The 18198-nt window shown below is 47.4% G+C and overlaps 1 protein-coding gene across 1 annotated transcript in view; it reads right to left on the bottom strand.

Annotated features, from left to right (window-relative positions):
* RYR1 (ryanodine receptor 1) overlaps positions 1-18198 on the bottom strand; it is a 170535-nt gene that overhangs the window by 72684 nt on the left and 79653 nt on the right. Inside the window, exons 43-61 of the mRNA XM_058196238.1 lie at positions 17205-17299; positions 15743-15878; positions 13939-14125; positions 13588-13699; positions 13055-13175; positions 11653-11822; positions 11168-11388; positions 10051-10141; positions 9121-9261; positions 8036-8199; positions 7220-7298; positions 6396-6485; positions 6094-6234; positions 4762-4836; positions 4326-4401; positions 4099-4222; positions 3117-3232; positions 1166-1233; positions 4-125 (exon numbers count right to left, since the gene is read on the bottom strand). Coding sequence (XP_058052221.1) covers positions 4-125; positions 1166-1233; positions 3117-3232; positions 4099-4222; positions 4326-4401; positions 4762-4836; positions 6094-6234; positions 6396-6485; positions 7220-7298; positions 8036-8199; positions 9121-9261; positions 10051-10141; positions 11168-11388; positions 11653-11822; positions 13055-13175; positions 13588-13699; positions 13939-14125; positions 15743-15878; positions 17205-17299 — 2329 coding nt within the window. The remainder of the gene's footprint in view (positions 1-3; positions 126-1165; positions 1234-3116; positions 3233-4098; positions 4223-4325; positions 4402-4761; positions 4837-6093; positions 6235-6395; positions 6486-7219; positions 7299-8035; positions 8200-9120; positions 9262-10050; positions 10142-11167; positions 11389-11652; positions 11823-13054; positions 13176-13587; positions 13700-13938; positions 14126-15742; positions 15879-17204; positions 17300-18198) is intronic.

The raw sequence follows: 18198 nt of genomic DNA, 5'->3' as shown, positions 1-18198 counted from the left end.
CACCTGGTTATCATCTCTTTCTCCTTGTTGGAGGCGTGGCCTCCACTGCCCAGGACCTTAGCCGGGGTGGACAGGAAGTAGAGGCAGTGGTTGGTGAAGTACTGGTTGATGAGGGGCAGCAGGATCTGGAAAGGGAATGCAAGTGATTTGCGGGAGGAAGATTGGGGAATCCCCTGAGTGTTTGGATGAGAGCAGGAGAGCAATTTGAAGGAAGGCCCCGTTTTTTCAGTCATAGCAAAACACTCAGCAGCTGATGCAACTTGAAGGCTACGCCCCCTTCTCTTGGAGGAGCTGTGTATGTCTATGTCTATCTTTAAAGCGCTCCATGGCTTAGGGCCTGGGTACCTACGGGACCGCCTGCTGTTACCGCATGCCTCCCACCGACCCGTACGCTCTCACAGAGAGGGACTCCTCAGGGTGCCGTCCGCCAAACAATGTCGGCTGGCGGCCCCCAGGGGAAGGGCCTTCTCTGTGGGGGCTCCCACACTCTGGAACGAGCTTCCCCCAGGTTTACGCCAAATACCTGACCTTCGGACTTTCCGCCACGAACTGAAGACACACCTTTTTATCCGCGCGGGGCTGGCTTGAATTGAATTTTAAATGTCAAATTTTTATTAATTTTAAATGGGGTTTTTTAGTGTATGGTAAATTTTTAAATTTTCAGGCTAATTTAAATAAGTTTTTTAAATTGCATTTTAAATTGTACTTTGTATTGTTTGTTTTATTTTGCCTGTACACCGCCCTGAGTCCTTCGGGAGAAGGGCGGTATAAAAATCAAATAAATAATAATAAAATAATAATAATATTATCTGTCAATTTATGAATATTTATAAATAAAATAGAGCTGTTAGGGACCTTGGAGATCTAGCCCGGCCCTCTGCTCAAGCAGGAGAACCTATACTATCTCAGACAACTGACTATCCAGTTTTCTTAAAAACCTCCAGTGATCGAGCGCCCACGATTTCCGGTGGCAAGCTGTTCCACTGGTTAATTGTCCTCACTTTGAGGAAGTTTCTCCTTAATTCCAGCTTGCTTCTCTCTTTGATTAGTTTCCAGCCACTATTTATTGTCCTGCTCTCTCTCGCTCTCCATCCATCCATCCGTCCGTCCGTCTTCTTGACCCAACAGTAACATAAAATAAAGAAAACCGCAAAGGCAGATTTACCTTGGCGAAGAACTTGATCTCCTGCTCATGGGGGGATTTCTCTACTCGTCCGCTGCTCACCACAGCCTCTAGAGTGGGGACAAAAAAAGATCAGGAAATAGACCCTCCAAGACAGGGGTCTCCAACCTTGGTCCCTTGAAGTCCACAAGTCCACAAGCTTTGCTGGCTGAGGGACTCTGGGAGTTGAAGTCCACAAGTCTTCAAGGGACCAAGGTTGGAGACCCCTGGACTAGATGACCTCCAAGCTTTGCTGGCTGAGGGACTCTGGGAGTTGAAGTCCACAAGTCTTCAAGGGACCAAGGTTGGAGACCCCTGGACTAGATGACCTCCAAGCTTTGCTGGCTGAGAGACTCTGGGAGTTGAAGTCCACAAGTCTTAAAGGGACCAAGGTTGGAGACCCCTGGACTAGATGACCTCCAAGCTTTGCTGGCTGAGGGACTCTGGGAGTTGAAGTCCACAAGTCTTAAAGGGACCAAGGTTGGAGACCCCTGGATTAGATGACCTCCAAGCTTTGCTGGCTGAGGGACTCTGGGAGTTGAAGTCCACAAGTCTTAAAGGGACCAAGGTTGGAGACCCCTGGACTAGATGACCTCCAAGCTTTGCTGGCTGAGGGACTCTGGGAGTTGAAGTCCACAAGTCTTCAAGGGACCAAGGTTGGAGACCCCTGGACTAGATGACCTCCAAGCTTTGCTGGCTGAGGGACTCTGGGAGTTGAAGTCCACAAGTCTTAAAGGGACCAAGGTTGGAGACCCCTGGACTAGATGACCTCCAAGCTTTGCTGGCTGAGGGACTCTGGGAGTTGAAGTCCACAAGTCTTCAAGGGACCCAGGTTGGAGACCCCTGGACTAGATGACCTCCAAGCTTTGCTGGCTGAGGGACTCTGGGAGTTGAAGTCCACAAGTCTTCAAGGGACCCAGGTTGGAGACCCCTGGACTAGATGACCTCCAAGTTTGCTGGCTGAGGGACTCCGGGAGTTGAAGTCCACAAGTCTTCAAGGGACCCAGGTTGGAGACCCCTGCTCCAAGAAATACAAAAAGTCTACTTAAACTGGCTTAAGACTATAAAAACAGAATTTTGAAATCTGGGCAGCCTATCTCCTTCTTTCCCTCTTATACCAAAGAGACTCAAGGCGTGGCAATCTTGAGTTTATTTCTCACACGGTCTTGTCTTCCCGGGCTGAATTCGTGTTTTGCTAATGGCACATTCTTTTTTCAAGGTCAACACTGCAGCGCTCTACAACTTTATCCTGCTATTCTGCTTGGATGACCCAAATTGGCACTGTGTGACCACCAAAGAGGTGATCTCAAGAACCCAAGGAACATCTAAAATGTAGATCCAGTCGGGATTCAAGGAGCCCAGCAATGGCTTCTTATCTGTTTTTCCCATTATCAAAATGAAGAAATGAACTCAGAGACTGTATCTTAAATGCTTCTAGACCAGATCCTGTTCTCTGTCCGGCAGTATAAATAAGAAAATAACGGTAAAGTTCCCCTTGCACGTATGTGCTAGTCGTTCCCGACTCTAGGGGGCGGTGCTCATCTCCGTTTCAAAGCCGAAGAGCCAGCGCTGTCCGAAGATGTCTCCATGGTCATGTGGTCAGCATGACTCAACGCCAAGTCAGCGCACGGAACGCTGTTCCTTTCCCACCAAAAGTGGTCCTTATTTTTTCTACTTGCATTTTTATCTGCTTTCGAACTGCTAGGTTGGAAGAAGCTGGGACAAGTCATGGGAGCTCACCCCGTTTATGCGGCAGCACTAGGGATTCGGACTGCTGAACTGCCGACCTTTCGATCACCAAGGTAGGATTCTGGGTTCCAAGCCTTCTTCTATCTTCCCACTCCCCATCTTCCTCTCCCCAGGAAATCATGGGATAATGCTATGGAGCCCAAGGAACGGCTTCCAGCAACTTGCTAAGGACCGCAACCAGGAGGGGAAGGAGGACAGCTCTTACCCAGGTGGGCGATGAATTCTTGGGAGATGTCCATCCATTTCAGCAGCTGCTGCAGGAATCCGAAGGCGAAGCGTTTCTCAATGGATGAAGTGTCCAGTTCCATGTCCTTCAGGCCCCTGGGAGAAATGACGGGAGTTTAAATTCAGGGGATGGCAAAAGATTGTGCTCAGGCTTTAAAAAGAGGCTAGAAAACACACACAGAGCAAGACAGGAAGTTGCTAAAGGTTTGGCTGAACCGTTGCGTTAATGCAAAAAGTGGTTGGTTTGGTTTTGCTTTAGGTGACGACGGTGATGATTAGGGCAGTGATGGAATTCAATTTTTTTTACTACTGGTTCTGTGGGCATGGCTTGGTGGGCGTGGTCTGGCTTGGTGGGTATGGCAGGGGAAGGATATTGCAAAATCTCCATTCCCACCCCACATTGGGGCCAGCCAGAGATGGTATTTGCCGGTTCTCCAAACTACTCAAAGTTTCTGCTACTGGTTCTCCAGAACCTGCTGAATTTCACCCCTGGATTAAGGGACTGGAGGCTAAAACATATGAAGAACCGTTGCAGGAACTCGGTATGTCTAGTTTCATGAAAAGAAGGATTAGGAGAGACATGATAGCAGTCTTCCAATATCTCAGGGGCTGCCCCAAAGAAGAGGGAGTCAAACTGTTCTCCAAAGCACCTGAAGGCAGGACAAGAAGCAATGGGTAGAAACTGATCAAGGAGAGAAGCAACTTAGAACTAAGGAGAAATTTCCTGACAGTGGGAACAATTAATCAGTTACCAAACTAGGTAGCATCATCAGTGCGAGAAGGGAGTGGGGTTTGCAGAATGGAAGAGAAGGAGAAAGGGAGGAGAGAACACTTGGCGCTCTCTGAGCTTGGTTGTTTTCTTGCAGACGTCTCATTACCACACTAAGGAACATCATCAGGGCAATTGTAAGAAGACACCCTGGATCAGCCCTCTCCTCCTTTTAAGCTCCTTCTACACTTACCGAGTCACCGCGTAGCCATTTAGCTGTAGGAATTTAAGCAGCTCCTGAGCTTTTTCCCGGTCCCGAGCCTTCTCCTTGGCCGTCAGCGTGTCGTACGGTACCAGCAAGGGATGGGTTCCACCTCCTTGTAGACAAAGAGAAAGCAGGTGAGTTTTCCCCCTGCAGGCGCAATAAGGAAAGAGAACATCAGCATCCTTCAAAAGTCAACGCGAGGCTCAGAATCTCACCTTTGCTTTCCAGCTCTAACTTCTTCTTGCGTCCCCAGGTGTTGTGGTAGTTCTCCGCCAGCTGTTCTGCCATGGCCTGTGAAGAGAGACCAGAGCCCCGTAGGGTGGATAGGAAGGACCCTGTCATAGCCAACTGAATCCCAATTTACACACAGTTATAATGCTGGTAGGGAGAGTGGTGCAGTGGCTTAGAGGGGGAGCTCTCGCCTCACAACCAGGAGGCTATGAGTTTGATCCTAGGTAGTGGCAGATATTTTTCTCTCTGGCCACAATGAGAATAGATCTCTGCTAAACAAAACTCTGCATTGGTGACAGGAAGGGCATCCGGCCAGTAACCACTCTGCTAGCTCCATTCAGTTGCCCAGACTCCACCCCAATGCAAGGGATTATGGGGTCAGAAGAAGAAGAACTGACCTGTCAGGTCAGCCATCCTCACCTGTAATTCCCGGGAGAGAGTCACTGCAGATAGATCCATTGGCTGAGGATTGTAACCATGGCTGGGGTCGTAGGCCTGAAGGAAAATGGAGAAACAGGCATGCCTGACATCCATTGTCCCCATTCTTCTCTTGCCTGGTTCATTTCCCTAGCTAGGTCTCCCTGCTCCCATCCTCCAGATTCCCAGTTCTACTGCCTATTCATTTTTTAAAAATTTCATTTCATTTTTTGGGGTCGGGTGACGTCTTGAGTGCTCTTTGAGCTTGGCTGTTTTCTTTCAGACTTTTTGTGACCCAACTAGGGAACGCCATCAGTGCTAGAAGGGAGTGGGGTATGTGGAGGAGAGGAGGAGGAGGAGGACTGTGGGGTCCTTGGTGCTCTCTGAGCTTGGCGGTTTTCTTGCAGATGTTTCTTGATCCAACTAGGGAACATCATCAGTGTTAGAAGAGAGAGGGCTTCGCTCTCTGTTTATATACAACACAGCGAGATCTCGATTCAGATTCATGCAGGAGGCTATTTTGTCGGTTGTGGTGCTGCTTTTCAGGATAACCTTGAGGTTTATATCTGAAGAGCAAGCCGCGCATTATGCAGAAATGCCTGAAGCAAAATTTTGTTTGAGGTACAACTTTTCTTCTAAAATGTGATTTTACAGATTCACAAGGAACCATCCCTGTTCCTAAGGACAAAAGCTAACTGCTAAGGACAGGGTTCACCAAACCTGCAACTTTAAGATGTGGGGACTTCTGGCTTATAAGCCAGAAATATTTTTGCTAGGCATAATACCTGAAAAATATGATAAAGGGAACCTATATTTAATACTACATGTTTTGAGAGCAGCAAGTATTCACAATATTGGGAAAAAAATGAGAAAACGCCCACAGAAGAGAGTGTCATTAGAAAAATTTTAGATTGTGCAGAAATGGATAGAATGACATTAAAAATAAAAGAAACAGAAGACAAAGAGTATTTTTGAATGTGGGACTTTGTTTTATAAATGGTTGGATAGTAGAGGTAGAAATTAGTAGTGGGAAGAGTATGACTGTATAAAAATAAACTGATTCAGATAATATGCTGTTCATTAAGCACTTATGTATGTATGTAATGAAAAATATATAAATAAACTGTTTTAAAAAAAGATATGTCAAATTTCAACTCCCAGAATTCCCCAGCCAGCATGGCTGGCTAGGGAATTCTGGGAGTTGAAGTCCACACATCTTAAAGTGGTCAGGTTTAAGAAACATGGATCTAAAGTAATCATCTACTTGGAAACCCTCAGATACTAGCTAAGATAGGAAGAAAAAAATGGACGGCAAGGAATTTTCTAGAAACCAACCTGGGCTGTCTGTGAGACTTTGCGAGTTTTTTTCTTCTCTGTTTTTTCCTCGTCACCCTCGCGGGCTTTCTCAATCATCCACTCCCAAGCAATCATGGCCTTCAGAGACTCTTTGATGGGCCATCGGTAAATTTCCTTATCCTGTAGGAGGAAAAGAAGAGATACGTATTAAATAGGAAAGATCTTTTTTTCTGGAAGGTCTCCAAATGTCACATTCACCTTCCATTCCTGCATGGACACGGGGGAATCAGGCGATCCTTGGGCCCATTTGCGGTGGGAGGAATGGGTGAAGCAACTCTTACCTTTTCGGAGAATGTTTTATAAGGACGCAACATAGGATTGGTCTTGGCCTGCTCATCAACTGCTTCCCCAAAGGACCAGTTATTCTGAATCTGTGGAAAAAGGAATCTGTGAGATCTAGTAGCTAGAAACCAGGAGACTGTGAGATCTAGTTCCACCTTACGCATGAAAGCTGGCTGGGTGATTTTGGGCCAATCACCAGGAGACTGGGAATTCTAGTTCCACCTTAGTCATGAAAGCTGGCTGGATGACTTTGGACCAATCACTAGGAGATGGTGAATTATAGTTCCACCTTAGGCATGAAAACCAGCTGGGTGACTTTGGGCCAATCATCGACAGACTGTGAGTTCTAGTGCCACCTTAGGCATGAAAACCAGCTGAGTAACTTTGGGACAATCACCAGGAAACTGGGAGTTCTAGTCCTGCCTTATGCATGAAAGCCAGCTGGGTGATTTTGGGCCAATCACTAGGAGACGGTGAGTTCTAGTCCTGATTTAGGTCTGAAAGCCAGCTGGCGACTTTGGGCCAATCACCAAGAGATGGTGAGTTCTAGTCCCGCCTTAGACATGAAAGCCAGCTGGGTGACTTTGGGCCAGTCACTCTCAGCCCAACCCACATCAAAGGATTGTTTTTGGTGGGGGGGGGGAAGAGGAGGAAAGGATAGTAAGTATGTTCATCACCTTGAGTTGTTTATAAAAAATAATAAAGGTGCATAATATTTGCTCTTCTATGCCCAACCAGGGAGCAGGAAGTACTTGCTGAGGACCCCAGTAAGCCAGCAGATCAGGTCTCAGGGATCTAGAGAGGTTGTGTGAAGGGCTCTTACCTTGTCAAAGGCCCATTTCTCATGAGTGTACTCGGCATACTTGTTGATGAAGGAGTCCAGCTTCTCTGGGATGATGACACTAAGAAAAGGAGAAAGAGAGAGAGAGAGAAGTTTGGAGGGATGGCCAATGGATGGACCAGTTCTGTTCCTGCTCTGTCACTGCAGGAGAGGGAAGTTGGAAGGACAGGATGCTAACTGGAGACTTTCTAGATCTTCTCCACAAGATTCTTTTCCAGCAAAGAACACAATGCTCACCTGAGGAAGAAGCAAATTTGGGACCCTGAACAGCAGGAGAGCAAAGTCAGGGAGGGGGCAGCGATAGAATACCTAACTGGGCCACGAACCAGGCGAGATTAAAAAAGAAGGTGCATTTATCTTTTTACTAATACACAAATACATACTTAGTTTTCTGGTTACAATCACCCACATTCATTACCCTTACCAATCCTGCTGTCTATGGTAGAAACTACTTTACAAACCAGAGGGATGAGAACCATCTTTTAAGTTTCTTGACGCAAAACTTGGCCAATCAAGGAATGTGAACAAGAAGGTTGGTGACGCAGCGGTTAGATTGCAGTATTGCAGGCTAAATTCTGCTGACTGCCGGTTGCCTGCAATTTGGCAGTTCGAATCTCACCAGGCTCAAGGTTGACTCAGCCTTCCATCTTCCCAAGGTGGGTAAAATGAGGACCCAGATTGTTAGGGGCAAGAGGCTGACTCTGTAAACCGCTTAGAGAGGGCTATTAAGCACTGTAAAGCGACCTGTAAGTCTAAGTGCTATTGTTATTGCTATTTTCTCCTGTAAATCATACTCACTTTAGTGTTTCCACAGGTTTGGGGTCAAAGTTGCCCTCGGCGTCTACCGAAGCCTTCTTTTCAGTTTTCGAAGAATAGCTGGCATCCACGTAGTCTGGAGGAATGGCACCAGCGATGGCACACAAGCAGGGCATGGCCAGCTTAAACAGATCGGAGTCAAATTTCTGAACAGGGGAAAAACAGAAAAGATGCTCAATCAGGCAATACAGTCTGTTGAAATGCTTCCTCCCAACAAGACTATTTGTTGTGCCTCGCTCGCTCCCCCCGCTGCAGCCGGGCCCCTCTTATCTCCTGCCGGACGCTGATAGTGCGGAAGAATGTCCTGGCATGCCTCCAGCCCCCAGCCCTGGCACCATGCCCAGACAGGCCGAGCAAGACGAATGGCCTGACGTGCCTCCAGCCCCCAGTCCTGGCACCATGCCCAGACAAACGGAGCAACTAAACCCCTCCCCCACAGCATGTGAGCCTGAAGAATGTGAAGCCAGTCATGAGCTAAGATTACCAACAGCTGGAGGCTGGAGAGATCCTCACTTCCGGAGAATAGAGAGGCGACGTCAGCAAAAGGAAGGGAGGGGCAGGCCTGGATAAGTGCTGAGTCATGGAGCCACACCCCATGGCCTATATAAAGGATCTGCTTTCTGGCATTCTCTGAGTCAGGCAAAGCCTAACTTGGATTGCTGAAGTCACATCCTGGTCTCCTGCCTGCCCTGAGAACTCTGACAGAACTTTGGCAAAGCTGTAGAGGCTTTGCAGCCACGCTTGATACGGACTTCCCCGACCTGGCCATCAGAGGAGGAGTGGGACATGACACTATTTCTGCTATTTTTCTTTTTAAAATTCCACTATCATTTCCAGTAACGCTTCCCATTAGATGCCTGGAGCTCCACATTCATTGCCGAGAGTTTGATGGCACCCAATTGTACAGAGGAAGTTAGTTACCCAGAAGGCTTTGCTGGCTGAGGAACTCTGGGAGTTGAAGTCCACAAGTCTTACAAGTTGCCAAGGTTGGAGATCCGTTGTAGAACACCTAGTTTTGGCTGACCTCAAAGCCCCTCCTTGAGGTCAAGGATAAGCACCCTGCTCACCTTATGGGACAAGGACTCAAAGATGCCCCAGAAGAGTTTCCGTGTGAGGTGAAGCTCCTCCTCCGAGCTGACCCCAAAGTTGGCCCAACCCGTGGGAAGGCAGTAATATTTCCAGCAACGCTCGTAATGATTCGTCAACAGCTGGACAGAGAACAGGAAAAGTGACATGTCATAAGCAGGAAGACCGTTTATAGCCACAATTAGACTGGGGAGGGCTACAGCAGACAGAGTGTCCTGTTTCATATGGTAATATGCACCCCTAATGCAAAAAAAAAATCTAAGTTAACGGTAGTCAAGTTGTTGTGACCCAGGTTCCTGGACTCGGACTCCTGGACTCGGATGATTCAGAAAGTGAGGGAGAAGACCTGGCAAGGCCTGCTTCTCCTGGGCCCTCTCCCTCCCTGGCACCCACCCAAAGGGAAAAGGAGGGGCCGCCAAGGCTGATTCTCCAGGGCCTTCTTCTGATTTGGCAACGCCCCAAGAACAGTTTTGGCTTGATGCAAGACTGCGCAGACGTGACTGGCGCGCGCAGCAGAGGAGGCGTTGGGACAAAGCCAAAGAATGATTAATCATGCAGTGACATCTACAGACGCTATAAAAGCAGTAGGCGGAACTTCCTGGTTTTTTGTCTTGGACAAAGCAGTGAATTTGCGCGGGCAAACTGTATCAATGGAGGGAAGAATATATTCGTGAGTAACTCTGGCCTTATCTATAATTTCCTAGTTATCTCCAGAGACTTGGCAGGCCCGTGGGTAGACGTGGCCAGAACATTTATCTATGTAAATAAATTAGAAAAGAAGGCCTTTGACTGACTCTTTGTTGGGAGTATTGGGGGAGGGAAACAGAACACAAGTATTGCATGTTGGCCTGTTGTGGCAATGCATTTGCTAATCCTTTACCTAATATGGTTCTATGGCGATGGTTTCTTACCTTGAGAGGCATTTTGGCAAATTCATTGAGGATGGGCACATCAAACACCAGCCGTCGGAGAAGATGTTGGAGCATGGAAGGCCTTATATACCTTGAAGGACAAGAAGGGCAATAAGTAAGCAGAGCCAAAGAGGTATTTTATAAAAGAATGATGAGTTTCTCCTTTTGGCGGGCGATTCAGTTGCCTCCAGATGATGCTACCGTAGGTCTAAATGGCAGAATTTCATGTTATGTTGTTTTCCTGTGTTTCTCTCTAAAGATTTCCCCCTTTTTTTAAAAAAAAAAATTATCCTGATTGGTTAAGGATGGAAAAACAGAAGAGGTTCCTAATTCCTTTTAAGTAGGAAACTTTGGAGGTCGCCAGCTGGAAGGAATTTAAGGAGAAAGAGGGAGAGAAACTTGTAAGGTAAAGATAAAGGTTCCCCTCGCACATACGTGCTAGTCATTCCTGACTCTAGGGGGCGGTGCTCATCTCCATTTCAAAGCCAAAGAGCCAGTGCTGTCCGAAGACGTCTCCGTGGTCATGTGGCCGGCATGACTCAATGCCAAAGGCACAGGGAACGCTGTTACCTTCCCACCAAAGGTGGTCCCTGGTTTTCTACTTGCATTTTTACGTGCTTTCGAAACTGCTAGGTTGGCAGAAGCTGGGACAAGTCACGGGAGCTCACCCCGTTACACGGCAGCACTAGGGATTTGAACCGCTGAGCTGCCGACCTTTCGATCGACAAGCTCAATGCCTTTAGCCCCTGAGCCACTGCGTCCCTCAAGACACTTGCAGGGATGGTCATTGGAAGTTCTCACGTTCAAGGGCCAAGCTACACAGAAGAAGCTGCCACGGCGCAGGAATGTCTGAGCTGATCCACAAATTCCTGACTCTTTGTCAGGCATGAAAGACCGCGTCTACATGTGAAGGCCCAATTAAACTATTTTATTGCTAAAGGGCCTATGCACTTTCTGAGCTAATGGCTAGTATCTGCTTGGAGTTAGATAAGGGTCAACGGAATTAAAAGGAAGTGGGGTTTAGTCCGCTTGTGGCTACGTAGTGATTCCAGGCTGAGTCCTCTTTTAACGCCGCCCCCGGGTTCTCCCACTCCTTCTCCTACATTCTTCTCCTTACTTGCACAGCGCCATGAGGCACTCTTCAATGACGTCACGCTGGGCCTTGGTAAGGGAGCGACCACGAGACAGCCGGTAGATGGTGTGCAACATGGAATCCACCATAATAGCCCGGTGCTCAGTGCCAGCAAAGAGAGGGGCGCATTTGGTGATGAGCGGCATCACAGCCAGGCAGAGGTAGCGGTTCATGGCCAGGGCCATCTCTGTGGTGCTAAAGGAAGCCTGTGGGAAGGAGAAGCCATGAGGGACATTTGATGGAGAGAAAGAGAGACAGGATGCCATGGCACGACCAAGGCACATCATGGCCAAATCCAGCTTTTCAGAGCCATCAGGTTAAAACCCAGGAATAACAAAGAGCAATTCAACCAAAGTTCAGGGTTGTTTTTTTATTTCCTTGCATCCAACAGACGGACTCTTGCCAGACTAAACCCAATGTGTATAGTTTTGAATGTTGTGATGATGTCATCCTGTCCCAGAGCTACTTACTGTGTCCAAGGAGGCTGCAGCTCTCATGTCAGGCAGAAAACCTACTTCCAGGACATGGAGGAGGAAGTCCTGGTTCTCGATGCCGTACACACGGTCCAGAAACAACACCATGGGCGCCTTGTGGTCAGGCACGAAGCTGGCTGACATCTTGGGTTCAATGACACTGCCATCTAGAGCGGGAAGGGCAGATTATAAATCAGAGGAGATGGAGGTGGGGGTAGCGGCTGTGGAGAGGAGGGAAAGGCAGACTTTGCAAGGAATGAAGCTCAAGTGGTATCAAGCACAAAACGTAGGAGAAAAGCAGGCAGAGTTAGGGGAGCGGAGTTAAGTGTGCCATTAACTTAGAGTCATTACGTTGCCACAAACCAGTCAAAAATCCAACCCTGCTTGAATTCCGTTGACCCTTACCTAGCGCCAATTTACTATTGACCAGACTTCTTGTGTATAGACTTGAGCAATCGATCTTATGAACTGCCACTCAACGTACGGTCCTGATCCTTTGTGCCTGACGTGAATCTAGTCAACTAAAGTCCAATACTCAATTGGCATCACATCTGGGTCAGTGGCAGTGGTGAAATCCAATTTTTTTTTACTGTGGTTCTGTGGGCGTGGCTTGGTGGTGGGCGTGGCAGGGGAAGGATACTGCAAAATCTCCATTCCCACCCCACTCCAGGGGAAGGATATTGCAAAATCTCTATTCCCACCCCACTCTGAGGCCAGCCAGAGATGGTATTTGCCGGTTCTCCAAACCACTCAAAATTTCTGCTACCGGTTCCCCAAACTGCTCAAAATTTCTGCTACCAGTTCTCCAGAACCTGTCAGAACCTGCTGGATTTCACCCCCGGTCAGTGGAATTCAAGACAGGTTGGATCTGGAGTGCTTGTGAGAAATGTAACGACTCTAAGCGGTAACACGTTGAACTTGGTCCCCCAGTTCTGCCCACTCTTTTCCTACACAAGCAACCACTGAGAGGCTGAAACAGGTATTTCATTGCTGGTCGCCTACATTACAAGAATCTTCCCAGGCTGTCTGACTTCACTTGGGAAACGGCAGATATAGACCTAAGACTTTGATCTTTGATGTTTCATTCCCCTAACGCAGGGGTCTGCAAACTTGGCTCTTTTAAGACTTGTGGACTTCAAATCCCAGAGTCCCTCAGCCAGCAAAGCTGGCTGAGGAACTCTGGGAGTTGAAGTCCACAAGTCTTAAAAGAGCCAAGTTTGCAGACCCCTGCCCTAACAGACTCAATGCTGGAATCTCTCTTCACTCCACCTGGTAGGGCGCCCTCCCCTTCAGCCGATGGTCCCACCACAAATGGGCAATAGATACCAAGATGAACTAAGTCTAGGAGCAGGAAGTAGAACCTCCTACGGATACTTTGCTGCCCAGAGGGCCAACCTACCTTTGCCAAACGAAGGGATCTGCAGCGGGAGGCTGATGACTCCAACAAGGTCTTCAATGGGCACTAAGGAACGCAAGATGGCCCTGATCCGGAGGGCTTCTCCTTTCCCAGCTTGGATGAGCTGCTCAGAGAGGAAGCCAGAGAAAGGGAGACAGGGTGAGCTTCTAGCAGAATCCAAAAAAGGATTTTTGTAATCCAAAAAAAGGCCAGTTTGGGGGTAAAAGAAAGCTAGAGAAGATGGGGCCATTCTGCAAAGAGATGCGATCAGCAGGAGGTGAGATGTTGTCCATGGCCAAAACCTGCGAATGCTTTACAGGTAGTCCTTGACTTATAACTGTTCCAATCAAGGAGAATGTTTGTAGCTCAGGATTGAAATGAGCGCTCCTTGGTGCTCTCTGAGCTTGGCGGTTTCGTTGCAGATGTTTCATTACCCAGCTAGGTAACATCATCGGTGCTAGAAAGGAGTAGGGATTTGTGGGGAGGAGGAAGAGGAGGATGGGGAAAGGAGTGAAGAGTAAGAGAGGGACCCTTACGTGCATCTCGGGGGCGCAGCGTCCCAGCAGATCAATGAGGGCAGCGTAGAAGGACATGATGGCGTTGCCCAAATGGACCCGGTACTCCTCGTGAGTTTCTTCTCCCCCAAATCTGGGAGCGAGAGAGCGGGGGGGGGGGGAGAGAGGAATGGGAGAGAGAGAAGCATTATTTATGAGAGCGTGCCATTCTGGAAGTAGTTAATGGATTAAAATAGAAGATCCCACCTACAGTCCATTGTGTATTCCTCCCTATCTTTTGTCAATTGCAGATTAACAGAGTTAATCTGTTAAACTTCCAAATTATACAACAGCTTTCTCCTCCCACCGCCTTCCAGTGAGTCCTTCACGCACAATTCCCTTCGGCGATCTTTCTTGACAGTTGGCCCATCCCGGGCAGGATCCTGAGAGATCTGGATGGCTTCTTCTATGGCCGCCAGCAGGCCGTTGCCTCCTTCCCCACGCAGGGCCGGGCCAAAGCACTCGGGGCGACGGATCAGCAGGCGCACCACCACGTTGGCGTTCTCCTCCACGCTTTCACCTATGGAAGGAGAAGGACTTCAGGGAGACCTACGGCAGGAGTCTCCAACCTTGGCAACTTTAAGACTTGTGGACTTCAACTCCCAGAATTCCTCAGCCAGCTTTGCTTACTCTCTTGTAATCCCTTCCTCTGCAATCTCTCCACTTTGGTGGGAAGAGAAACAGACACGTCTGCCTGAGGAATTCTGGGAGTTGGAGTCCACAAGTCTTAAAGTTGCCAAGGTTGGAGACCCCTGACTACGGGACTAAACCGATTGCCCCAGAAACCCAGAGAAGCAACACGGAGATGAAAAGGTTATTTAAAGGATCACCTGTCCCCTATGACATCAACCTGGTCCACCAGGATGGAAAGGCAAGGCGTGTTATGGGTGCCGTTGATTAGGGGTCGTCATCTGGTGGGACCAGGAAAAAGGGCTTTCCTAGGGGTGGCCCCTCCTTTATAGAACATCACCCCTCCCGAGATACGGTTGGTCCCTAACCATTGGCTCTGCTTTTCCAAGGGGGCTTAAAAATGTACCGTATTTTTTGAACTATAAGGCGCACTTTTTTTTTGCCTCCCCAAAGGGGGTGAAAATGTCTGTGTGTCTTATAGACCGAATATTGCCACCTGCTGACCGTTTTTTTGGCCTCTGCATGATCCATTTTCAGGCCTTTTTCAAGCCTGTTTTCAGGGCTTTTTTCAGCCCGTTTTCAAGGCTTTTTTCAGGCCATTTTTTCCGAAAAAAATGGCCTGAAAAAAGCCTCAGAAATGGGCCAAAAAAACCTTGAAAATGGGTTAAAAAAAAAAGCCTAAAAAACGGGCTGAAAAAAAGCTTTGAAAACGGGTTTTTAAAAAGCCTAAAAAACGGGCTGAAAAAAGCCTAGAAAACAGGCATTAAAAAGCCTCAAAAATGGGCCAAAAAAGCCTTGAAAACGGGTTTAAAAAAAGCCTAAAAAACGGGCTGAAAAAAGCCTAGAAAACAGGCATTAAAAAGCCTGAAAATGGGCTAAAAAAGGCTGGTAAAGGCCAAAAACTTTTTATTGCTGATTTCCTCTTCTAAATTTAGGTGCGTCTTATAGTCTGAAAAATACAATAGTTTTGTCAGCTGGCCTGGGGACTCTGAATGGAGATGAAGCCCATCAAGTGTTTGTATTGATGCTGCCATTGGGGTGGGTGTTTTTTTAATGGATTTTATTATGTGATGGATTTTCAAAGATTTTTTAAATACTATTTAACTTGGGAAAATTGGTATCAACGGATAGAAATTAAAAACAAGGAACGTATAGAATAAAATAAGATTCAAAATGTGTTTAAATACGTCGATATAAGGAGGAATATGTGGGAATAGATGTACAAAGTTAAGAATTATGTACTGTCAGAATGACATTGAATTGTATAATTATGACGGATGTATTTTTGTTATAGAGGTGAGTTGGGCAGCTATACAACCTGGTTGGTTGGTTGGTTGGATGAATGGACGGATAGAGGGACCACAACTTAGCTCCCATGTACTCTGGAAGGGTAAGTTGCAGAATTGGGTTTCCCCGAATCCTCCTTTAGTGACTCCAACCTTCTTATGGATAGAAGACATGCCCTAGACCTGTCTCGGTATGTGACCACGTTGGCCTCCCAACTCACCGTTGACGAAGACGGTGAAGCGCAGGAAATCCAGGTAACGCTCGCCTCCACAAGGGTTCCAACCGATGTCAGGATATCCCTTGGAGAGCAACATGGGACAACTCTGGAGGCCTGTGCCAGCAAGGTAGGTCACTACCTACGGAGGTGAGGAGAAAAAAAAAACATCTCAAGATTTCCACTGGGCTCCACAGAGCTCCTATCAGAGCAAATCCATCCAAAGTGAGCACAGCTGATCGAAGGAACCATTTCATAACAGACTTCAGAGGATAATTAGAACTGCAGAAAAAACAATGGCTACCAACCTGCCTTCCATTGAGGACCTGTATACTGCACGAATCAAGAAGAGGGCCGTGAAAATATTTACAGACCCCTCGCATCCTGGACATAAACTGTTTCAACTCCTACCCTCAAAACGACGCTATAGAGCACTGCACCCCAGAACAACTAGACACAAGAACAGTTTTTTCCCGAAGGCCATCACTCTGCTAAACAAATAATTCCCTCAACACTGTCAGACTATTTACTAAATCTGCACTACTATTAATCTTCTCATAGTTCCCATCACCAATCTCTTTCCACTTATGACTGTATGACTATAACTTGTTGCTGGCAATCCTTATGATTTATATTGATATATTGACCATCAATTGTGTTGTAAATGTTGTACCTTGATGAACGTATCTTTTCTTTTATGTACACTGAGAGCATATGCACCAAGACAAATTCCTTGTGTGTCCAATCACACTTGGCCAATAAAATTCTATTCTATTCTATTCTATTCTATTCTATTCTATTCTATTCTATTCTATTCTATTCTATTCTATTCTATTCTATTCTATTCTATTCTATTCTATAACTTCTCAGAATGGAAGGGCCTATCCACATAATATCCTGACCATAATCAGAGATTGAATGAAGGTAGAATCTCACCAAATCTTCAAATCTCACCAGGCTCAAGGTTGACTCAGCCTTTCGTCCTTCCGAGGTGGGTCAAACGGGGACCCAGATTGTTGGGGGGCAAGAGGCTGACTCTGTAAAACTGCTTAGAGAGGGCTGTAAAGCACTGTAAAGCGGTATATAAGTGCTATTGCTAGAAAGGATGTTGCCAATAAAAGAGAATGAGGTTCAAGGTTGAACTATGAGGCCCTGGGTGCTCTCTGAGTTTGGCAGTTTTCTTGCAGATGTTTCATCACCCAGCTAGGTAACATCATCAAGAGAGCGGGGTTTGTGAACAACAGGAGGAGGAGGATTGTGGGGTCCTTGGTACTCTCTGAGCTTGGGAGTTTTCTTACAGACGTTTCATTACCAAACTAGGTAACATCATGAGTCTGAGGTGCCTCCACTGGGATTCCTGCCCTGAACAGGGAGCCTCAGGGCCTCCTTCTCCCTCTGGGATATGAGTGGGATATTCTTTGCTGCCCATCCCTGCAGTGTTGGCATCCGCTTAATTGGGCAATGCTACCTTTTCCAGATCTTGCTCCTGCAAAGCCAGGGCCAGCTCATTGTTATCGATGACCGAAGCAGCAGCCACATCCAAGGGCGTGGATCCTCGCATTCCTGGAAGAGAAGGAAGGAAGGGAGGGAGGAATAGATAGGTAGACAGATAGATGGATGGATGGATAAGGAAGGGAGGGAGGGAGGAATGGATGGGTGGGTGGGTGGGTGGATAAGGAAGGAAGGGAGGGAGGAATAGATGGATGGATGGATGGATGGATGGATGGATGGAAAAAGAAGGAAGGGAGGGAGGAATAGATGGATGGATGGATGGATGGATGGATGGATGGAGGGATGGATGGATGGAAAAGGAAGGAAGGGAGGGTAGGAGGGAGGGAGGAAGGGAGGAGTAGATAGATAGATGCATGGATAAGGAAGGAAGGAAGGAATAGATGGTAGATGATAGATGGCAGATGATGGATGGAGGAAGGAAGGAAGGAAGAAAAGGAGGGAGGGAGGGCGGAAGGAATAGATGGTAGATGAGAGATGGCAGATGATGGATGGAGGAAGGAAGGAAGGGAAGAAGGAAGGAAGGAAGAAGGAAGGAAGGAAGGAATAGATGGTAAATGATAGATGGCAGATGATGGATGGAGGAAGGAAGGCAGGAAGGCAGGAAGGAATAGATGGTAGATGATGGATGGATGGAAAGAGACAGGAAGGAAGGGAGGAGTAGATAGATAGATGCATGGATAAGGAAGGAAGGAATAGATGGTAGATGATAGATGGCAGATGATGGATGGAGGGAGGAAGGAAGGAAGAAAAGGAGGGAGGGAGGGCGGAAGGAATAGATGGTAGATGAGAGATGGCAGATGATGGATGGAGGAAGGAAGGAAGGGAAGAAGGAAGGAAGGAAGGAAAGAAGGAAGGAAGGAAGGAATAGATGGTAAATGATAGATGGCAGATGATGGATGGAGGAAGGAAGGCAGGAAGGCAGGAAGGAATAGATGGTAGATGATGGATGG

This window comes from Ahaetulla prasina, chromosome 10, assembly GCF_028640845.1.
Source record: "Ahaetulla prasina isolate Xishuangbanna chromosome 10, ASM2864084v1, whole genome shotgun sequence".
NCBI lineage: Eukaryota > Metazoa > Chordata > Lepidosauria > Squamata > Colubridae > Ahaetulla > Ahaetulla prasina.
The sequence above is the reverse complement of the archived record's forward strand: the minus strand, read 5'-3'. Positions and strand labels throughout refer to the sequence as shown.